Raw genomic sequence first — 24,749 nt, forward strand, 5'->3', positions numbered from 1 at the left:
ATGTATTTTTAAACTGCAAGAAAGGAGTAGAAAACGTAAAATGAGATCAACTTGCTTAAAAGAAAAGTTTCTTTTCAACTGCTCAGATTCAAAGACCTTGCACTGAAGATTTTCAAGAGTTCATGGAAATAAAATATTTTGGAGCTGTGGTTCCCCATATTATGGTACTGCTAATACAATTACAAAGGTTGTGGCAATGAAAACGGATAAGAAAAATGTATAAAAAAGTATCTGAATCAGCAAAGATAATTATGATAGCACGTTTCATACTTGAGGTATTACAATGTAATGAGTAAAACAAGGGAAGTGCAGTTACTGTGTAAGCAAACAATCACTACAATGTACTCCAGCAACCCAAAACCTTACATGTGAGAACTTGTTTTGTTCAGAGAAAGATTATGACTTGAACACCAAGACTTCAGTTTAATATCTCAATGGAAGATGACAACTGTCAGTTCTCTCCTCTTTCTACGCTACGCATGAGGCAGTCTCAACATAAAATACGAACCAACAGCCTTAAGGCTCAGAAGCAAGTGACCTAGTTGTAACTATTCTACTAAAAAAGCCCATTAAGTTACTCAACTTCCAACACAATTTAGCATAAGTTAAAGTGTCTAGAAGTATGTTTGCTGCCAACAGCTCATTCTATGATATTGTGAAGCACATAAGTACCCAAATATTATTCAGCAAAAGTCTGTTCTTAAGTACTCTGCATGAACCTTTAAAGGAACTATATATTGTATTATCTGTAATTCTGATTGACTAGTCCAAAGAGAAAAATATCTGTCTAAGCTTCTGAGATGTAAAAAGGGATAAAAACTATAACACTGAAGGCTGACGGATCCTTCAGAGATACAGGACACGTGAAAGCAGCCAAAACACCATGGATAACTGAACGTTTTATATGGATGTTGCTAACTGAGGGGAAAAAACATTTCTTGCTTTTATGTTACTTAACTAGCTGAAGGAACAAATCAGAAAAACCTGAAATTCCATATTACTATGGATACTTATTGATGTATATAATACAGTATTTATTTAGTATCAGTGGTCACAATTATTTATCATATACAGCACCTAACTGTGCATTGGAACCTACTGGTGTAGTCCAGAACTTTGCCCCAGAGAATTTTTATATTAAATTAAGAACTCAACCTAATTGTAGTATATAAGTGCATAAACAAACAGTAAGCATTTAAGTCAGTCACACACGTTAACAGTCAAGCTTCTAAAACAACCACCAACCAAGAAGCAAAATCAAATAATTGTGCAAGTAGTTACTGAAATATGTAACTCTTATAAACATACACGTAGTGCACAACAAACATGAGACTGAAATAGGTATGCATCACCTGACTGGTTAGGGGAATGGCTGACCAAGTCCCGAATGGGAGGCATGCCTATGAAAAAGCAAAAAATTACAGAATTGTTATTGAATTAAAGTATTCTTTTGGGATTATTCTACAAAGCACTCTATTTTAGAACCAGTTTATTATCATCCTTTCTCAGAAGAGAAGTTTTTCCTGTCAAAAGGGCAGTCTATCTTCATTAGCTAGTGTTAGTAGCTGCAAATTATAAACCATCTCATATAGCCCTAGAACAGGGGTGGCCAATTTGTGGCTCCAGAGCCGCATGCAGCTCTTCAGAGGTTAATATGTGGCTCCTTGCATAGGTGCTGACTCTGAGGCTGGAGATACAGATGCTAACTTTCCAATGTGCTGTGGGGTGCTCACTGCTCAACCCCCTGCTCTGCCCCAGATCCTGCCACCACTCCGACCCTTCTCCCAAGGCCCCTGCCCCTTCCCCTGAGCCTGCCATGTCCTCGCTCCCCCCCCCCACCAGAGCCTCCCGCGCATTGCAAAACAGCTGATTGGCAGGGCTGCCGGAGGGTGGGAAGTGCTGGGAGCTGAGGGGGGTAGCGGATGGGGGCTGCTGACGTATTACTGTGGCTCTTTGGCAATGTTCATTGGTAAATTCTGGCTCCTTCTCAGGCTCAGGTTGGCCACCCCTGCTCTAGAAGCAGCAATAAATACAAATGTATCTGACAAACAAAACTTCAATTTTTTTACTAAATATCCTGCCAAGACAGCACTGCATATGCAAAAATTTTATATTTATAATTTTGCATTTCATTTTTGCTCAGTGTTTCCATTCCTACTTGATTTCTATTAACTTGAAGTTTTGTTTTTAAAATTAAAAAACACCCGATTAAAGTATAACTAGTATCAAAAATTCTTGACTTATAACAAATTAACTGGACTTGTTAGATAGGTAGTTTTTGCCATTAATACAAAGCTACCATAAAATTGTCTCTTTTGTTAAACTCACGAGACTACTATAAGAATCACAGAATTTGAACATTGCCCTTTAGACCAGTGGATCTTAATCTTTCCAGACTACTGGACCCCTTTCAGGAGTCTCATTTGTCTTGCATACTCCAAGTTTCAACTCACTTAAAAACTAGTTGCTTACAAAATCACACAAACATACAAAAGTGTCACAGTACGCTATTCTGAAAAAATGCTTACTTTCTCAGTGTGTGTGTGTAATTTTAGTTTGTACTGACTTCGCTAGTCTTTTTGTGTAGCCTGTTGTAAAACCAGGCAAATATCTAGATGAGTTGATGTACCCCCAGAAAAACCTCTGCATACCCGCAGGGGCACATGTACCCCTGATTGAGAACCACTGCCCTCGCCCATCCCTGGTCTCACTATTAAGCTAATAATCTCACAATATCCTTGGACAGTGTGATTTATTCTTCAGATGAAAGTCTTTTCTTTATCTGCTCATATTTTGCTTCTTGGTTTATTATAAATTTGTATTGCACCATAGGACCTAGCCAAAACTTCTAAACACTACATACAATTTTTTGCTAGCTTCTGCCTCCTGCAACAGATTAACATTTGCTATTGACAATGTATGCAATCAAATTGTGTAACAGTTTTAAATCCCCCTTGTTTCCCCTTTACTCTATACAATCTATTACATTTAAGCTTTAGAAGGCTTCCCAAATTAATTTGAGCCCCACAATTACTAAGAATCTTGCAACCTCCAACCCCCCCCCTTTTTTTTTTTTAACAAATTACCCAGGGCAGCTTGAATCACATTGCAGCACATTTTGTTTCTGCATGCTCCTGTTTTAAAACAATTTTACAGCTGCATTGTCAAGGCACAAAGATAAAAGGAGACTTGCCCAAAATCAGACAGGTGCAAAGTAACTCAGCCTGGATTAGAGCCAAAATCCTGATGGCTTCTAATCCATTGCTCTACAGAGAAGTACCTCCTAATGTGCCTCCCAGTTTTAAATAATTATTTGTAACAGCCACATACAGCTCACTGTAGCAAGCAGTTAGTGGTCCAGTAACTATCTGCTTATCATTTTGGTATATTACAAACTAATGAATATTTCAAGATTGTCAAGATAGAACACTGGGCTGTCATGGTAGAAAAACAGAAGAGGAGAGATTTATTCTAAAGATTTACCTCGCATGGTTTACAAATGGGGCAAAGTTTTGATAAAGAAAACTATTATGACTGGCATGGATACATTCTCATAAACAAGAGCTACTTGTAAACGGATCTCGGAAAGTATTTCCCATGGTTTTAGCCTTAAGAATGTTCCATAGGTGAGCTCCATTAGGAAGACTTTAATCCTTGAGGAAAAAGGATTCACCACATGTTCTCAGAGTACAAATAGAACATCTACTGGTAGAGCTATTAGGAACTTCCCAAACTAGCTTTACTCCTAAACAGAAGAGACTAATTTTCAAAATGGAGAAGTGTGGGTCCACAAGGAATATAGGCAATAAACTATCTTTTATTGAAGAGAAATATTAAAGGATGCCCAGTCCAGAAGACTTATGATCAGTCTACACTGGCCAAGGAAATCAATATTAGCATAAATTGTTAATCTGCTTTCCCTGGCCTTTAAAGAGAACCTAACAAACAAGAGGGTAAATTTGCTTCTAGGAATAACTCACAAAAAGCCTGCATTTAGATGTTGGGCATCTGACAGACACTCAGAAATCTGACAGCTCCATTCTAACTTCACCTTAAAATGCCGAGAGGATACAAGCACACAGAATACAAAGTTCTATTTATTTTAATTTGTGAATATCACTTTACAAAACCTGTACAAAATGAGGTGAGTTAGGGAGAGAGTTTTCAACTCTAATCTTAATTCCCTTATTTTTATGGTTTTGCAGGGTTTTTTTCATATTGTGCACATTAGCCCAATTATACGCAAATTAGTTGCCAGCTTCCCCCCCCCCCACCCCCCCAAATCTCTTGCAAGCCTATTTAAATCAGAGGAGCTTTGTTCACAGTCCACATTCTCATTCTGTATTGAAGTCATTTGTGTATTCAGAACATCACAGGGTTAATTTCTTAGAGCAGGATGTGGATATTCACTCCACTGATTGAAAATATCTACTTCCGTAGATGTGTGAAGGACTTTAACAAGAACACCAGGGATTGGTACTGTACTGAGGATGTAAACAGTTGCTGGAGCCATGCCATCAGGGTATATGGTATACTCTTTCAAATAGGTTACAGGATTGCATATTATCTCTGCCTGCTTGTTTGGTTTTACCATCTGGGCTACTGACTGTACCACAGGGACATTATTGTACGTTTTGGAAAGAGGTAAGCAGGGTACATTTGGTGGAAGAAGGTTCCATGAGTATTAGGCAAATCTTGATGAAAGCAATATATGCATTAGCATGGGTTTCAAGGCTCGGACAGTCTTCTTGACTTTACTAACCTCTTGTCTCCTAGTGAAGCGCAAAATTCTTTGCTGAACAGCTTATCTGCACATAGATGTTCTTTTAAAAGCAAAGGACTTTAAGGGATTACTTTACCTTCCTGATGTTCTGATATCTTTAATTTCTGGAATGGGATACTAGTACTAGTAAGCAGACCTAAGATCTTTTTTGATGGCTGGGGGAAGGAGAAGATGGAATTAGCAAACAACAAGATTAGCAGATTATTCACATCAGTTTTCTTCAGATATGATAGCAGCAAGTGACATCTTAAGTGGCTCTTATGCAGTCAAACTAAGGTAGTCTCCAAAGCATGCTCTACGATTCACTGTTTAGTGTAATCCATTCTTTGTACTTTATCATCTCATCTACAGATCTCAAAGCACCTTACAAACATTAAACCTCCACCCTCTGGACATTATTCCTTCTTCATACATGCAGAAATGAAACCTTAGGTCACACAAAAGGCATGTGGCACAGATGGGGGTAATTAACTATTAGACCCATTCTGACTCTTATACGTGACAATTCCATGAGACTAAAATGCAAAGTGACAAGGGATCTGGTAGCACAGTGACTGTCTGGGTGCAACAGCTCACACACCCTGTTTTGAGAGACGGATGAAGGATGGCTGGGACAACTGGATTATTCTCTCCTCTCTGGAAAAGTTCCACGGGGCCTTTTATTGACCATCTGGACAATCAAAGAACCAGGAGGGACCTAGATTTAACATCTCATTCAAAGAATAGCAGCATCTCATACGCTTAATACAACACTGCTGTGTCACTACTGGGGGAAGAAACCAAGATCTTCTAGCTCAGAGATTACTCAGCCATACTAGTAAGTGCTCAGTATTACATCAAACAAAGCCAGAAAGAGAAGAAGAGTCCACTTAGCTGTAAATAAATATTTTCCACAGGTTGGAATCCTATCAACCGCATCAGAAGAAAAAATAAAGAGGCTGTGTAAGACACTGTTGGAATGCAATACTCACAACATATGTAACCAGTTTCTAACAGTTTGCCTTACGGGAGAAATTTTTAATAAACTACACGTGAATCTTTCTTTGACATCACAGGCCACAAGACTAGATCAACAGATAACAGACCTATGGAGAAAAATTTCATCTGTAAAAAACTAGTTTTTTTTAAATGGTTAGACTGTGCTCATTTTGTTACAAACACAAAACTGAAGAGTTTAATCTCCAATATAACAAATCACTACCTAGATTAAAAAAAACAAAAAACCCCCAATCCATACTATTTTAGTTTGGATATTCATTTGTACAGTGTTTGACAGCAACATACCTGACAGTTTACCTTCATTTTAAATACTGTTATCTTCTAGAGTCTGTGATGAGTTCAAGGATATAAAAAGGAGCAAAGTATCGAGGTTTTCCTCAAGAATTCTTTTAAAAAGGAAAATCACCTTTTTGTAACTGGAATGCTTTACATCATAGCCTCTGTAGTGCCAAACATCAGTGATCTTAAGAAATACTATAAATTACAGCCAAGTTTAGATGGCTCAGGTGAAACAGTTGTATCATAACTGCTAAATGTCTTTCAAACAACTAAATGCAGCTACAAAAACCAGCATAAGAAACACAAACACTTATGGAGAAGATGATGGCTGAAGGGTGGACTACCAAAATGCTTTGGAAATTCCTGGAATTGGAGTTATTTCTTTCCAGTCAAGAATACACTAACTTTATCTTACTAACAAAAAGATCAGTAAATTATAACCTAGTTCATTCACTAAAAGTGCAAACTTATTCATAGATTCTAGGGTCAGAAGGGACCATTGTGAGCATTTAGTCTGACGTCCTGTATAACACAGACCACAGAACTTCCTCAAAATTAATTCCTAGGGCAGGTCTTTTAGAAAGATCCAATTTTGAATTAAAAATGGTCAGTGATGGAGAAACCACCATGACCCTTGGTAAAATGTTCCCATGGTTAACTCTTTATTACACTGTTGTACAAGTATTTGAAGGGTGGGTTGCTCAAGCCAACAAGGATGAAGAAGGATCAGAGTAAAGAGTTTATGGAAAAAAAAAAAAGAAAATATTGATATGAATAGCAGTCATTCTCCTCTCAGATTCCAGAGAAGCAGATCCTGTAAGAGGCCAAGATACTCTGTCAGCAGAGACAGTACCCGGGGTTAGAGTCCTGCACGGACACAAGTTTATATCTGCAGATGCAGATATCCGTGGATATAAATCGGTATCCATGGAACTGCAGGGGCGAAAGGAGCAGAACATGTGGCTGCCGCTCCCAGGAGCCAGTGCCCTGCGCCGGCAGCTCCTCCGACGTGGCTGTACTGCCGACAGCCCCACTCCTGTCCCTTCCATTCAGCTGTCTCTCTCTCCTGTCTGGGGGTGTGCACGCCGTTTGAACACAAGAGTGCAACCAGGGACAGGTACCAGTGAGCCTGGTGCCTGCCCCATTGGGCGGAGTGGGGACAGTACAGCTACGACGGACGAGCTGCCAGTGTGGAGTGCTATCTCCTGGGAGCGGTGGCGGCACCACGTTCTGCTCCTTTCACCACTGCGGTTCCGGGGAGAGCCCTGCGGTTCCAGGGATATTGATTTATATCCACGGATATAAATTTGTATCCGCGCAGGGCTCTACTTGGGGTACACGAACAAATCTAATCTCTTTAGCAAAAGAAACCTTAACATCAGAATAATGGCTTTGATTTTTTTAACCCAGAAATTCAAGGTGATGTCACTGGATCTGAAACAAGAAACTTATTTTGAGGATGCTGTTCAGATTCCTGAATATTGGACATAGGTCTAACACAGAGACCTATGGCAAAGTCTTTACATAAAGGGGTTCCCTTTAAAGCAATCTTTTCGATCAATCATTGAGATCAAGAGAGGAATCTAGAAAAAGGATATTAATATTTATCTAAACTTAAACCTACCTTGTTCAAAGGTAGATATGCACCTGTATCGTATAGAAACTGCATTAGTCAATAACTAAGATGAGCTGAGAATGATCAGAGATTCAGTTAAAAGGAAGATAGCGCACAGGAGACCATGTTTTAAAGTTAATGCTTAACATGAATAACAGACACTGGAGGACTCTTCGCCCATTTACCCTAAAATGGATTCTGTGTTGTACCAATTCAATCATTCTAATCTAGCTACTAATAAAATATCTAACCTCACTGAAAACAAGTTACTTCCTCTCTCACCTGACTGTTTTTTGCTGCTGCTGTTCGGCACTTCTCCGTTGGTCACTGGCTGTTTACTTGTGACAGCGCTGCCTCCTGATTGGCTGTTTAATACTTTAGGAGTGGATCCCAGGTTTGCAGCTATCACTGGTAACTGCTGACCTCGCTTCAAAAGCTGTTTCTGTTCCTGGTGTCGAAATCGTGGTGGTACTTCACGAGGAGGGTATCGAGGCAAGGTCTGCTGCTGATTGCTGGCTGTGGCCCGCTTGGCATTATTATTAGTGCTGGTTGCTGGGGAAGTGCCGTTAGAGGGGACGGGCTGAGGCTGGCTTACACTGGTCTTTGTTTGTTCTGGCACTAACCCACACCAAAAAAAAAAAAAGAAAAAAGTTGAAGAAAATTAATCACAGGTACCATAGTTTTCAAAGTCAAAAAGATCCTAAGAAAAGAAAAACATATTTTGAGTAGGGCAGGGGTGGCCAACCTGAGCCTGAGAAGGAGCCAGAATGTACCAATGTACATTGCCAAAGAGCCACAGTAATACGTCAGCAGCCCCCAATCAGCTTTCCCTCCACTCCCAGCGTCTCCCACCCACTGGCGTATCCCCCTCCCTCCCGATCCACTGTTTCGTGGCATGCAGGAGGCTCGGGGGGGGGAGGGGGGGCGAGGGAGAAGCGAGGGCACTGCAGGCTCAGGGGAGGGGGCGGGAAGGGGTGGAGTGGGGGCAGGGCCTGTGGCAGAGCCAGGGGTTGAGCAGTTAGCACCCCCCGGCACATTGGAAAGTTGGCGCCTGTAGCTCCAGCCCTGGAGTCGGTGCCTATACAAGGAGCCGCATATTAACTTCTGAAGAGCCTCATGTGGCTCCGGAGCCACAGGTTGGCCACCCCTGGAGTAGGGTATATATTACGGAATGGCAGTATTTGCTCCAGTTAAAGCTGAAACCCAGTTTCCACTATAAGCCTAGCTATATGCACACACTATTTTCTAACATGGTATTACTAGTAATAGAAGGTTTAGCTATAAATTCATAACAAATTATCCCAGCTCAAGTCTTTTATTACTACTCCTTACAAAGATCCAAAATTTTTTGATGGATCATCACTTCATCAGTCCAAGTTTGTTTTAGCACCTAAAGCAAAACTACATTTCTCAAAAAATTAAAAACTTTAAAAAATCTGGGTTGCATTATTTCCTACCGTGGGAAATTAAAAAATCGTTTGTGTATAAGTCTTTTATGAAGTCAACACAGAAGAGAACACAAGGCAAGCTTAGGAACAAAGAGAATGAGTGGTTAACAGTCGCCTGTCTTGTCAATCCTGACATCCAAAGGGAAATCTATGTACTAGTCTTCACCCAGTCCATTGTCAGTAGAAAGTGATAGCATAAATACCATACACCATTTGACATGACTGGTTGCCTCCATGGATGAAATGCCAAGCATTCAGCTTAAATGAAATCAAAATTACCTTTCATAACCTTGACAGCATGGCCACTTTTAGATGGGATTGAGGCCAAAGAATTTGCAAGAAAGGTTACATATGGGTGTATACACCACACCTGAACTGTGAATAAACAGGTGATTACAGTATTCATTGCTACCTGTTTATTTGCTCCATCACACCAGTACAAACGCAAACAAATTAAATGAAACCCAGAAAGGCACAGGATGGAGTATGTGATTGGGCCTGGTCTACTAAAGCACACAAATACTCTAAAGATGTGGAATGCTTTACAGTAACTACGTTTAGAGATCACCCACAATTTCAAAAAAGTTTAAACCAACTCTATTGATGTCACTGTAACACACAGTTTTTTTTCAAGCCCATTATATAGATCAATGATCACACACAATTGTGTATGTGTTCAGTTTACTTTTTCTTTGATAAAATAAGTACAGAAGAATATCTAGGTTGTGATTTTCAGAGATGACTAGAGAACTTAACTACAACTGTCCTTGAAATTAATGGGAGCTGCATAGTTAACTTTGAAAAGCTTAACCTTAAACAATATTATAAAAATAAATGCTTGCACAACTACTGTGTCTATAGCCAGGTCCTAAAGGTACAATTAAAACTGTAAGGCATTCCTACTGCTACGTGTGTGATTGTTGGGTGTTTGGGGTCCTATTAAAATTAAGCTTGAGTTACTATAAAGTTTTGTTTATCTTCCTTTAAGAGTAACTCTGCACATTAGTATGCTGTTAACGTACCCTAGGCTTTTGACTTTGCAGCAGCATTACTTTTTGTATTTCATTAAACAATTCCCTAGTGTGCTAGAAGCAAGAACAAAATGGTCAAATGAAAGAAAAGTACAAAACATGAAAATCATACACTAACATTCACTTTCAGGTACAAATGCAGGTGAATACAATAGTCTGGCCTTAGAAAATCTAAGCAAAATCCAGTTCCCTGAAGCTTTGTTTAAAAAAAAATTTCAATATAGGGAATACGGCTGTTACTTTTAACATGATTAGGTAAAAAAATACACATACCTCAAAAAAGGCACACACAATTATATGTTCCTTTAAAAAAAAAATTGTGTCCTGTAGGATCAAATCTGTTACTTAAGTGTAAACAAAGCACCCAGCGTTCTTAGCACCCAGAACTGCAGCTATCAGTTTTTCAGTCTATGAAAAAAATGACAAAGCCCAAAGAAAGATTTTGTATACAAGGGATATTTGGAGCATGTATGCTATTTCTTCTCCAATGGAGGGACTGACAGTTATAAATCCTTGGTATAAGTTTCAAGGGCAGAGAAAGGGATACGCTATTTCAGGTGATTACAAACATGTACACCACCACCACCACCGTCTTCCACTACTCTGCCACAGCAGTGACCCAGTTCTACTCTATTTCACAGCTGAATGGAGGGGGACAGAATTAGGTAGAAGAATGGCCATGACATAAGTCAATTTAATGCATAGGAGCATGGATAGGGAAGATAGTCACAAGTAATTAGATAAACCGATAAGTTGGATAAAATGACTAACACAGTATTAGATTCTGCTGATGTAAGAGTTCTGTTACCTATTTTAGAAAGCTACTGAATTCAGGTCCTCTAACAATGTTTCACATGCACACATTCAACAGTGTTTGAACGACCTATGATCAAATGCATTTAATGTTCAAAAGTACAATTCAATGCCTTCAAAAATTCTGAACATATTTCCATCTATTCCTTTCTAGCATATTCCTCTTTTCATTAATGTTAAGATTTAAAGAACAAAGCAATGCAATGTAAAATGACGCAGGAGAGGAAAACATTTTATATTCCTCTCTGCACTTCTAAATCAGTAATTTTTCTTAATGGTAAATCTTTGTTATTATTAATATAAATTACTTACAATTATGCAGAAGTTATTTAAAAAAAACCCATACTCCTTTAGTCCATTTACTAATGCAACTCAGACATTTAAAGAGAGTTGGTCTTTCATATACCAAACTCCACTTCACCACCCACAAATCTGTTATTTAACTTTCTAGTAATCTACATTTTACCAATATACCTTTTGATGCAACTGGTCATCATAATGTCTAACCTTTAAAGTTAAAAAACATACTTAAAGCTTGATCTAAGAAAGTCTGTTGACAGCAGTAAATGAAAATAAACACACTACCTGCATACAGTCTACCAGCATTACTCCACCAACAAAGTACTTATAAAGAACTTCACTGCTTAGTTATAAATCCATTTTTTGGTCACCTGGTATTGTTTGTATGAATTATACTGTCTTTCTATTTAGACTGTAAACTCCTTGGTGCAGGGATTATTTTATTACAGCACGTAATGTCTTGTTGGTGCTCAATAAAATGATAATTTTCACTCCACCTAGTATTCCTTCCATAGTAGAATTATTCCTTGCAGATTAAATACAAATTATTTACATATGACATTCCAATGGAAGAGAACTGGAGTTAGAAAAATCACTCCAGAGCAGAACGGCAACAAAACAACATTCATTCCTAACTTTCCTTATTTAAGCCCCTTTAAAGCACAGTAAGTGCATCTTAACTAAACTAATTGAACTAATTCCTGGTTACTCATTCGTTAACTATAAAATGATAGAGCATATTAGTAAATGAGATCCCTTTTAGTAAAATAAACCCCAAATAGCTACAGTATGAACACTACTTTTTCTAAACAAATAAAACATTACATACAGATTACACAAGAAATATATTTACTTGGTAGATAAAAGCAGTAACCGAATTATTCATTCTTTGTGTAAAGATTGACAAATTCAATAAAATGCAACCAATGTTCAGGTAAAACATTTTTAGTTTGAGCCAGGTTCTCTACTGTCTACAGTCAAATATGCTTTAAGATGCAACTTAAAGTTTCAGTTATTTTTAACTTAATTAAATGTATTATTGACATCTTCAGGCCCAATACAACCATTTTTCTTAACTAAGTGTCAGGGGGAGCGGGGAAATCACACAATTTGTTAATTCTATCCAATTGTATTTTATAATCAGCAACTTTTCAGAAGATTAAACCAGCTCTGTTGCTAATATCTCACTTTAACTAACCTTTTATTGTTCCAATATTATAAATTCCAATACCCCTTAAATCCCAGAAAAGTGTTATAATCTACTGCTCTAGTTTAACAACACTGTTAAAAACAGTGATAAAATATTGTTTAGCACATCAGTATTTTGTTCTGCATCACCCTAAAGTCTAAAGGCAACTTTGTTAATGGACTTGCAGTGTATTACTCCTAATTTTCTTGACAAGCAGCAGCAAGATTACAAAGGAATATAAGGAGAGACATTTTCATAAACAACAAACCTGCTGAAAACCCACAAAGCAGTGGAAGCTGAAGTTACAGTCTGCACGACCGTGACAGAAACAACAGTTTACAGATAGATTCCAAAGAAAGACGCTTCCAACTTGTGTTGCTTTCCCACTCTGCAGATTTCATTAGAAAATGGAGGAGAAGCATGGTGTCATTTTACTGCTACAAGAGTACTGCTTGCCAACTCCTCCTGGAGTAGGGGCCCAGTGACAAACTCCCCCCTCCAATAAAAAAAATGGCAGCTGTTTGAACAACTTTAATGCAGATGGAGAACAGTTTCACTCAAACAAAATCAGCTTACATAGATCAAATCAACGGCTAAAGCACACAAAGAGCAGCACCAAACTGTCATTTAAGTGTTCTTTTCTTATTACTGCTTAAGCTGACCTCTTAAAAATGTACTGTAATACACTTTCCTTGCATGTCATGCCCCAAAGAGTTGTCAGTGCTGGAATGCTGAAGGGCAAACAGAGGAAGTCTGGCTTTCAAGCTGACACACGTAAGATGTAATGCTAGAATTTTCGTTGTGGAAAAATGGCCGCAGCTGTAAGCTCAGCTAGCTGATCTGGAAAATATCTAACTGTTTGCCAATTCATTAACCCCTGCAGATCCGTAGAAAGGTAAATTATAAGGCATTTATATGGGGAATTTTAACAGCAAGTATTCATAGCTCGGTTCATTTTTTTTCTTTTTTCTACTTATAAGCTTTGAAAGCTAATATAACAGTTTTCCATTAAGGTAAAGCAGTTATACAAGTGGAAAACAAAACTTCTGTGAGCATGGACAGTTTTGTTTCACAGAGAACAGATGAACGAGAAGTTTCAAAGGTAGGAAATATGAGTAAAGGAATTCAATTCCCTATCCAGTTATTGTTAAAGGCACTTTCTATTTCAGTGGTGATCCAGAGTTTATCCTATTCTGCAACAAAAGCAGTAGTTTTATGCCTAGCCCTTCCACAAAACAGGGAAATTTAGAGAAAAAGTTGAAAAAAATCTAAATTGATGATCTACCTTTTGTTATTTTGCAAAGCACTAGAAGACTCAACAGCACGAGTGACAGCCTTAACCCTACTGCACAGTTTGTAAAACTATTTCACTAAAATATTACCTACGTATCTTGAAATACAATATGTAAAGGAAATGTTTCACATTACAAAGCACTGTCCTGCACACACATACATTTATATTTACAGTGACAGCATCTTGTTTGCTGAAGAGTCTAGGAAGCTGGTATTTTGTGGCAAAATGCAAGCTAAATACTCATATTGTATAACGTTTGGTTTAGCATGTAGTGTACGATGCCATTTTCTTTGCATAGCTGAAGTGGGGTTTGAGAGATTTCTTTTGAATGGGATATTCATGATGAATAGGGAGGTTTGTTTACTTTGAATAGTATTACAAGTTAAATGCAATAAAGGCTATTATACCAGGCTACCGTGTAAGTTAGAGTAGAACACCACCACGTTTGACAGTTCAATAGCACATTTAATTGGTAAAGATCTCAAAGCACTTTCCAAACTTTACATTTAATTTATATTATAGTACCTACAGGGTCCCAATCAAAATCAGGGACGCTCTGTGCTAGGTTCTGTACATAGTGCACTTCTCTGAGGAACGTAGGAATTATTGAATTGCTGAATACATTTAATCCTAAAAAGCTGGTAAAAATGTTTAACTGAAAAACCAACTATATACAAAATACAACCTTATGTCAATGCTAATGTATCAAACAGCTATGGCTGAAATATCTACACTACTGTTATCTTAACTGTTTCAATATTTTCATTTGAACAGGGGTATAATCAAAATTTGCTAGTAATGTCAAACTACTTTATCCCATTCCAAGAAAAGGTGTTTATGACACTGGGGTTCTGGAACTATTAAGATGAAAACAGTGCAAGAAGGGATCCTAGACATAAATGCATTTTAGACTCAACTGAGAGTTGGGGGGGGGGGGGGGGGGGGGGTTATTACAATTTTAATGTAATTTTCTGCAATAAAGAACTTTATTATGAATTACTTAGCAATCCTATACTCTTGTATTCTATCTTCAACTCATCCACATAATATTTTAAGAAATTAACATGATGGAAACTTGGAAACTAGTAAAATATTTATTAATTTTCATCTTGAATGCAAGCACACAAAACTATGATGAAACAGTGAATTGGGTATGCATAACACAGATGACAAATTTTGACATGTGAAATTATGGTTTGAAACAGCTTCACTATTGAATCCCATAACATCTATGCTTATTAAAAGCGACTGCCAGCATGTTTGACAGATCTTAAAATTCCCCCTAACTTTTATAGTAAAATATAGTTAAGGAAATAAAGTAACATATTAAAGTTAGAGTTGGGTATTCACATTAATAAAGCACATTACATTTCAGCTAACAAAAGCTGAAAATCTAACAAGGACAAAAATGTCTACATCTTTATTCCCTCAGCTGTGGGCATCACTATCACTTCTCAAGATGTGAGACACAAGTCAATTGTGACTTTAGAATGGACAGTACCATTTTATAAAGCAAAACATTTACCATTTTTCTATTTTGTCCCTCAGTCTTTCCTAGTTTAATTTATTACTGTAGAATTTTAAAAGTGACACTATTCACAATTCTATAGTTGGCAGGTCTATGCATGGCTGTTAGTGTATCATCTTTTTTATCGTGGCATCTGGCTATGTAAGGAGTGGCTATAGGAGAAGAGAAACACTTATTTGGTAGATGAGACAATTAATTGTAATTCCATGCACTGGCTGAAAAAGGGAGCCTAAATAAATTAAGTGAAAATATTTATCTACTATAGAGGGCTCCAGGGATGTGAGATTCTTTGACAGGGTACAACCTTCAGAAGAGGGGGGAAGTGGTAGTAGTAACATCTTGACTTTAGTAAGGCTTTTGATACTATCTTGCATGACCTTCTCATAAACAAACCAGGGAAATACAACCTAGATGGAGCTACTATAAGGTGGGTACATAACTGGTTGGAAAACCGTTCCCAGAGAGTTATCAATGGTTCACAGTCAAGCTGGAAGGGCATATCAAGTGGGATCCCGCAGAGATCTGTTCTGGGTCTGGTTCTCATCAATATCTTCATTAATGATTTAGATAATGGCATGGAAAGTACACTTATAAAGTGTGCAGATGATACCAAGCTGGGAGGGGTTGCAAGTGCTTTGGAGGATAGCATTAAAATTCAAAATGATATGGACAAACTGGAGAAATGGTCTGAAGAAAACAGAATGAAATTCAATAAAGACAAATGCAAAAGTACTCCACTTAGGAAGGAACAAATTAGTTGCACACATACAAAATAGGAAATGACTGCCTAGGAAGGAGTACTGCAGAAAGGGATCTGGGGGGTCATTGTGGATCACAAGCTAAGTATGAGTGGACAGTGTAACACTGTTGCAAAAAAACAAACAAAAGAATTATTCTGGGATGTATTAGCAGGAGTGTTGTAAGCAAGTCATGAGAAGTAATTCTTCCACTCTATTCCACGCTGATTAGGCCTCAACTGGACTTGAGTGTCCAGTTCTGGGCACCACATTTCAGGAAAGATGTGGACAAACTGGAGAAAGTCCAGAGAAGAGCAACAAAAATGATTAAAGGTCTAGAAAACATGACCTATGAGGGAAGATTGAAAAAATTGGGTTTGTTTAGTCTGGAGAAGAGAAGACTGAGAGGGGACATGATAACCATTTTCAAGTACATAAAAGGTTGTTACAAGGAGGAGGGAGAAAAAAATGTTGTTCTTAACCGCCGAGGATAGGACAAGAAGAAATGGGCTTAAATTGCAGAAAGGACGGTTTAGGTTGGACATTAGGAAAAACTTCCTAACTGTCAGGGTGGTTAAGCACTGGAATAAGTTGCCTAGGGAGGTTGTGGAATCTCCATCATTGTCTAACCTGCTCTTAAAAATCTCCAAACACCAGTCAGGAATGGTCTAGATCAGTGGTTCCGCTGCTTGTGCAGGGAAAGCCCCTGGCGGGCCGGGCCAGTTTATTTACCTGCCGCGTCCGCAGTGGCCAGTACATCCCTCGGCGGTGGCCAGTATGTCCCTCGGCCCGCGCCGCTTCCAGCGGCTCCCATTAGCCCGGAGCAGCGAACCGCAGCCACTGGGAGCCGCGATCGGCCGAACCTGCGGACGCGGCAGGTAAACAAACTGGCCCGGCCAGCCAGGGGCTTTCACTGTATAAGCGTCGGAACAAGTTTGGGAACCGCTGGTCTAGATAATACTTAGTCCTGCCATGAGTGCAGGGGATTGGACTAGACGACCTTTCAAGGTCCCCTCCAGTCCTATGATTCCATGATTCTATGTCTGCCATCTTCATTAAGTGTTCAGTCCTGAACCCACTGAAGTCAATGGCAAAACTCCCACTGCCTAACGAGTTCAGGATCAAGCCTTAAGAGAGAGATTCTGTAGGCAATGGCATTGGATGCACAAGATGGCTGCAGATCCAGGATTTAAGGAAGTCAGTCTCCTAATGTAGGTTCATAACTCCAATTAATAGAAAGACCAGTGCATTAAAACCCCCATCACGCACAATGTAGAAGCTCTTTTTGCCTCAAAGCAGCGAAACTATTCTGTGAACCTAAAGATACTTTTATTCCTTTGATTTCTGTCACCAGTTTTAATATATTTCTAATAGATCATTAAAAACACACTTCCTTCCCACACAACCCCTTAACGTATTAGGAGCCTATTATGCTACAGAATTTAGCTTTTCTGTGCAAGTTGTCAACTCAATTAATCCACTGCAAGTTGAGGAAACTAGATATAAACTCATCTTAAAGTATCAGGTAATTACTGCTGCATACACTAGGCAGCAAGATGAGAATGCACCTTTATATGGAGAATTCACCACCTGATCATGAGCCACTATGACTAGCTAACACATTTCATTGTTAAAAAATTACTAGAAATTTGTCTCAAGACTTAATATTTAACGAAACACAGTGTTTCTAAAGATAAAGAATTTAGCAAATGTTAGCCCCCTGCATAAATATACAACTATTATAAAATTCTCAACGATCACTTCCCTTTTCATTCTAATTCAGGTAGTTACGCCTACACAAAGTAGATACATATTTCCTTTATCTTAAAGATATAGCAAGTACTTGAAAGGAATCAAAATATACAATACAAATATTCAAATTAATCACAATACTCCCAATTTGTTTTTTAACTAAATTAGAGCTCGTAGACATGGGAATCCCAGGCCTTTACACCAAGATGAAACTGCTGGATGTGTCATTTCATTTCAGAGATAGATGGGCAATTACTGTGTCTATCACTCTGATGTCCAATTGCACTAACAGCACATTCAGAAGAACTGCATGAAATAGATTAACTACATCCCATGACCTACAATACGGCTGGATTGGTAGGAGGATGCAATTTTTTTTTGCGTATATTTTTTTTAATTAAAGGAGAAGAGGAAGAGAAAAATGAAGGAGAGGAAGATAAAGCAGAACACTGCTTGTGTGCATAGTGCTGTATAAATAATTAAAAAAAGGTGAATAAGAGTGAAGGAATATACCAATTATATTCCATTATCTTTTTTTTTGAATGGCTAGATATACCATTGGCACTGTATGTTTTCCCAGACCCTATCTTTTCAGGCTGAGTCAAAATGTTTCAGACCCTCCCTTTTAATTCAAACACAAATTAAAATATCTACTCAAACACCACAAAATATAAATAGCTTTAAAGTAACTTACCTTTGATTTTTTGTTCAATGGCCTACAACAAAAAAGAAACAGTGTGAATAATTTGTACAGATTGTTCTTTTCTGATATTTTGCCTGCATCTGTATAGTCTCACAATAGATCCCTGCCTGCCTTTCTTTTAACATGTTTTGGTACATCTAAAGTGGACAGTTTAAGATCATTTCCCCTCTTCCACCAGCCCTCACTTTATGGCTGCAAAGCTGTTTAAAAACATTATACTAACAGAAGGCCAAATGGATCACACATTCATTTCTAATCCAACCCAGTTTAGACTGAGTTTCTTTAAAAATGGGTTAAAATTATCAGTATTTATTTGCCTGGCAAAAGTCATAGGAAGTAGAACAATTTTTAATTTAGCTTCTGAAAACTGAACAGCTCAAACAATCCCCAATCATTATAAACAGAAAAACTCAGAAAGTGAGTGAGTGAGTGAGTGAGTGCAGAACAAATCTAAAATCTTCACTTTTCAAGAGCCTGCAGAAGTTTGACAAGCTACCTTTAGAGTTACCTGTGCGAAAGGGCCAAGATAAAAGGTCTGCACTGATAAACTATATCACGAGATAACAAAATGTTCCTCTCTCTTGCTGCTGTATTGAAGTGCCCCCTATTTGTGTAGGTCTAGTTACACAAGAGAAGACGGTACATATGGTGCTCTAAAAAGCACGAAGTAAATAATGGTTCCCCCCTTCCACCCCGAGCTCTGACATACAAGTAACAGACAATTACTGTAACATAGAGAGCAAAATATTTTCAAAGCAGAAGTGAGATTTAACTTCACAGTATCCCTTTCATGTGTGTTCATAAAATGTTAGTGTTATAATAAATGTTCTGCAGCATACAATATTCATTAAAATTAATCATGACTTAGTAATATGAGACCTTACCACAGTGCTCTGCAATGAAATCCTGAGAAGTGGTCAAGATTGACAGATTTGATAATTATTGTATTTAAATATTAGCACAGTAAGAAACAGTGAGGGCTGATTATACTAAAAAGTTATTAATGCCCTTTACTATCATGTCCACCCATCTGTTAAAGAAATCAGCAGTTCACAGTATTAGCAAATTCTGTCCTTCATATTATTTTTTTTTGCCAAGAACTGATAAAAGCAAGGAAGTGTACACAGATTTTTATACCGTCCAATTTCTAGGCACAGTAAAAAATCCATTCTCTTGTTTCCTTGTACTGCAAAGTATTTGGTATGTAGTCTGCAAAACTACATTTGCTTGGGAATTTTTGAATACCACTCAAGGGTGGCCAATATGTGCAAATTCTTTTTTAAAGAGAAGAAAAGCCATTACTGGTATGTTCTATTGTATCAGTTATTGGAACTGAAAAAAAGTGTAAATAGTTCAATGGCTGCTTATGCTGAATGCAACAAAACTTTTACTGGATTCAGTTTAGAATCCTCTTCCTCATCTCTACACTCTAAGCTCCTAAAATACTAAAAGGAGTTGCAGCCCTTTTTCCTCACTCCAGAAAGCCAGTTAGAATAACAGAGACCTTTACAGTGTATGTCATAGCTTTTGACCTAGCTTACACTTATCAAGGCTATCAAATCTGGAAGAGAAATTTATTTTGCTGGCTAGGGAAGTTTTTATAGTAATTTTGAACTGCTGAGTTTTGTATGTGCAATTGTTCTGTGCCTAGAGCTCAGCATGCTTGTATGGATACAAACAGGTAAGTGTAATAAAATAGTAGAGCTCCCATAAGAGGTGCTCCATGGCAGTGTGAAACAGACTCTTCTCCCCTTCTGAAGCCAAGTAACATCCTCACTGTAACTCTTCCTCTTCTTTCCTTATCCTACTCCTTTCCTCTGAATCCATTAACAAAAACAAAAACAACTGCCCCCCCCCAATACAATTCATGTATCAAAGCTGTCTCTTTTCTCCCCTCCACCACATTCATTTGCTTGTGTATTACCACCTCATGCCCTACCCTTTGTCTGTACGTGTCCTTAGATTGCAAGCTCCTCCGGGTATACGGATTGTCTTTTTCCTATGTTTGTACAGCTCTCAACACAGTGGGATCTGAAGCCTGACTGGAGATTTTAGGCACTACCATGATACATTTTTACTACTACACCTCTACCTCGATATAACGCTGTCCTCGGGAGCCAAAAAAATCTTACTGCGTTATAGGTGAAACCGCGTTATATCGAATTTGCTTTGATCCGCTGAGTGCGCAGCCCTGCCCCCCCGGAGCACTGCTTTACCGCGTTATATCAGAATTCATGTTATACCGGGTCGTGTTATATCGGGGTAGAGATGTACTAAGTGGGGAAGTGCTCTCTCCCACCTCACCTAAGTTAGGGCAGTCATCACAGCCACCAGTGCTCAGTCACTGAAATCAGGGAAAAAGCCTTCCTTGAATACATCCCCAAACCCTGTCCTTCCCACCAAAACTTCTACCTGAAGGGAGACATCATAAAATTGTCCCATTCACAGGGAGACTATAACAAGAACTCCTCCACGCTGAACAAACAGCCCATTATACATGTCAGAAAACTTGCTGTTACTCAATATTAAAATCTTTCTACATGTCTTCCACTCCATAATGTTATCTCAACCAAGCCTAACCCTCCAACCCAAAAACACCTCACTTGAAGACCTGAGGACTTCATACAGATGTTACCCTTTATTATACCCAGGCAAAAACAGACTGACTGGACAATAGTGTATTTGGACAGTACTGTTCTGTAAAAACACTACCATTCCCAGCTGGATCTACAAATCTTAGGAGATCAAATAGGCCTGAGGCTTGAGTTTATCACTGCCACAGCTCTGCTGAATGAGCTTCAAGTTGATCTTTAAGTGACAATTCCGGTAGTGGCTCAGGAACAGGAAAATAAAGGAGGCAAATTTTTGCATCTCTATAGGTAATGTGCTGGACTCAACTGTCCACAATGATCAGGTGCAAAGGCTACCAACTGACCTTAGGGTAACCAGATGTCCCGATTTTATAGGGACAGTCCCGATCTTTTTCTTATTTAGGCTCCTATTACCCCTCACCCTCATCCCGATTTTTCACATTTGCTGTTTGGTCACCCTAACTGACCTCTAAATCAGCCCTATTTAGAAGAGTTAAAAAGCCAAACCTTTTTTTAAGTTAGCTAACACATTTTAATTAAGTAGTGTTTAAAACATGTTGGCACCTAGGACAGACAAGGTTTTACCTTTTTTTTAAATGCTAGTCAGGGAGCCTAAGGTAGACCATAACCAGCCAACATATTTTTAAAGGGGTCAAACCTTGTCTGTACAGGGTGGGTGGACATGTTTTTAGACACCACTTAATTGAAATGTGTTTGCTTAACTTGTTTTTAAAAACTGTTTTTTCCTAGTCTAGAGAGCCTGAGCTTCTCCAGGGCCGCAAGCAAGCTGGTTACATTCTACTGCTCTCCCGACAGAGCAACTACTTACATTTCTGAAGCATCAAGCCTAAACACTTAGCATTCTGTTGCTTCTACAGTGAAAGCAGGGGAAATCTTTTGGTTTCTTAAGGACAATCAGCATGGCCACATGTAGAAAGGAATTAGTTTAGACAGAATTTCAGTAAAGTTCAGTTACAAAGCTGTGTATGCTCAGTATTTCTTTAAAACACTTAAAAAATTATTTCTGGTGCATAGTTTGTCACTGAATGAGTCAAGCTTTCTGCTGGAGACCAAAAAAACCCAACCAAGCACATTTTGGGGCAAGGATTCCAGCAATTGTAATGGGCAGGTCTACACTAGAAGAGTTACATCAGCGCAGCTGTACCGATGTAGTTGTGCTGCTGTAGCGCGGCTGGTGAAGACGTGCTATGCTGACGGGAGAGCGCTCTGTCGGCATAGTTACTCCACTTCCACGAGAGGCGGAAGCTATGCCAGCGGGAGAGCGTCTCCAGCCGACATAGCGCTGGTGTGGACAGCTCTTAGCTCACTGTAGCTTGCGGGTGTGTGAGTGAGAGTGAGAGTGTCTTTTCACATCCCTGAGCGACCCAAGTTAGATTGACTTAAGCAGTAATGTAGACCTGCTCTTATATTAATATGCTGTGTTTAACATTGACATCTATGAAGCACCATCTCTCACAGAAAAAAAGTGAAGCCAAAAATCCCATGAGCAAAGAATCTCCTTTCCAATTAAGGGCATTGCTGGAAGATGTTGAACCCTAACAGAAAATGATTTATGCATTTGTACTTGAGCACTAGTGATGGAGTTGTGCACTACTGAAGCAAGTCCTTACGCAGTTTGTTGTCGCTGCTATAAAGATTACAGAGGGTCTCATTCTGGGTTATAAGCAAATATCTCATCTTTTCTAAAAAAAAAAATGTTCCAGGAAAAGATGACCGGGGGGGGGAGGGGCGGAGGAATAACAGAATTAGGTGTGTACTTAGTTTTTGTAAATGAGATAAACCCCTTTATTTTGACAAGAGGTCTGGGTTGCAGAAATGACTAGCCATTTTTCTGCATATGAACTGAACATTTAACATTGCTAAGGAGGATCAAGAAAAAATTGAGAACTAGGCTTATTTTAGATGTCTCCTTATAGGAATTGGAAGTCTGAAATGGAGATATGTTCTTAGCCAGATTTATGGGCTCCTCTCAACCAGTGCATCTACAATGTTAAATACTAATGACTGACGGATACTGTTTTAGCATTACCCAAAAAGTAATTTTGTATTTTTTCTTTAAAAATGTCTCGGGAATAATTCTTAGTATTCACTCAATGCTCTTATATCTTCAAAGCACTTTACCATAACTAGTCTTAAACCCCACTCCCTGCTGCCAATGTTTTAATTTTATCCATCTTTGATAAAGCATGTGTGATGAAGAGTTATACTCATCACAGAAGGCTAATCAGATGTATTAAAATAAGGCTAACAGCTAAAAACAACTATCTTAAAAAACATTTTATACTATGTCAGTCTTCACATTGTGTATGCATGGGCTTGCATCCAGAAACGTCCCTATCAACTGAAGATCTGTGAGCTAAATGGATATCTAAACAAGATTTTTAGCTTTGAAAAAACTATGCCTGCAAGATCAGAAAAGATGTTCAGTAAGACAGTTACTTGATGATTGCCTTGTGCTTTGGAAGTGCTATAATGAGATTTTTTAAAAAAAATAGGCTTATCTTTAACAGCTATATTACAATAAGCAAAATTAGTCTGAGAAAAAAAACAAAAGCCAAATCCTATTTTTTTTTTTAAACTTAAATGATCCACATACCTTTTTTTGAGCAGCTTCCTTCTTTTTCTTGTCTTCTTTTCTCTTTTTCCTTTCTTCCATCAACTGTTCTTCCTCTTCTTGCACTAAATCCCTGAACCACACAGTTTGTAATTAACTCTCCCAAAATGCATTCAGTAGACATTTCTATTCCTTCATTTATACTCTTTTTAGAAATGATCTTAAAGAGATATGGGAATTTTATCCCTAATTTGTTGGCTGCATAAAATTTCTAAAGGGATCAGTTAGTCTAAATCAAGATAATATATACTGTCACTCTACATCACAAGTGGTAAACTGTTTTATTATGGTGTGTATTTTAATAGGCCTATTTTCAATATGCAACATCCAGGAGCAGAGATCCTTCCTCTACACCCCTGAAATTAAGCCACCACCACCAAAAACCATGTGCAGTACCATTCTATACATGGTACCTTCTTTCTACCAAAGGACATAATTAAGGCTTATTCTTTTTAAGTTTACTTTAATTCACAAATCAGTGTTAGTTCTAAAGGGTTGGCATGATTCCAATACTATTTAATCTTTACCTTCTGCTGTGAATTAGCTCTGAAATTGAACTTTTACATGTCAAATTTGCCCCATCTTCTTTCAGACATAACCAGCTTCCGCAGACAAATGTTAAAATAGCAGCATAGTTTAATAGAGTTGGAGCCAGGAAATTCTTACATAAATTTCAATTCATCCTTACATACTTTATGCAACACAATGTTCACCACCAATACAGCTGTGCAGCCATATGATGTATTCTATTCTCACTTTCTAGGCAGCTTTAAAAGCACTCCATTCTTGCAGTTAGAATGGAATTTAGTCCTTTGAACAAGAACGGGAACATATGAATAGAAAAGAAAGCTGAAATTGAAGAGCAGTGAAGATGCAAGTACTCCTATGGACTATGCAGCAAGAAATGGTAAGATAGTAGCAAAGACAAGCAGTAAGGTTTAAAGTAAACTGCAGGCTAAAGGAAGTTTATTAAGGTAATAAGAACGCAAGAGTGGACATATTGGTTAGATTGGTGGCCCATCTAGCCTAGTATCTTGTCTCTGACAGTGGCC

At 38.3% G+C, this 24,749-nt stretch overlaps 1 protein-coding gene and 1 long non-coding RNA gene across 6 annotated transcripts in view; both read right to left on the bottom strand.

Annotated features, from left to right (window-relative positions):
• The window catches only part of TNRC6A (trinucleotide repeat containing adaptor 6A), a 53,263-nt gene extending 29,553 nt beyond the window's left edge, over positions 1-23,710 (bottom strand). For 4 of the 5 annotated variants that reach the window (XM_029911248.1, XM_029911247.1, XM_029911246.1 and 1 more), the window contains exons 1-2: positions 7,959-8,038; positions 1,353-1,400 (exon numbers count right to left, since the gene is read on the bottom strand). In XM_029911248.1, the coding sequence (XP_029767108.1) occupies positions 1,353-1,398 (46 nt within the window). In that variant the 5' untranslated portion in view covers positions 1,399-1,400; positions 7,959-8,038. Of the gene's footprint in view, positions 1-1,352; positions 1,401-7,958; positions 8,295-18,462; positions 18,485-23,679 lie in introns of those variants that run through there. The other variant, XM_029911249.1, reaches the window with a different exon arrangement.
• A 23-nt stretch (positions 23,711-23,733) lies between these two features.
• The window catches only part of LOC115271192, a 28,027-nt gene continuing 27,011 nt past the window's right edge, over positions 23,734-24,749 (bottom strand). Inside the window, exon 3 of the long non-coding RNA XR_003899803.1 lies at positions 23,734-23,770. This is a non-coding gene — a long non-coding RNA (uncharacterized LOC115271192). The remainder of the gene's footprint in view (positions 23,771-24,749) is intronic.

Source organism: Terrapene carolina, unplaced genomic scaffold (genome assembly GCF_002925995.2).
Source record: "Terrapene carolina triunguis isolate 2854851 unplaced genomic scaffold, T_m_triunguis-2.0 Scaffold93, whole genome shotgun sequence".
Lineage (NCBI taxonomy): Eukaryota > Metazoa > Chordata > Testudines > Emydidae > Terrapene > Terrapene triunguis.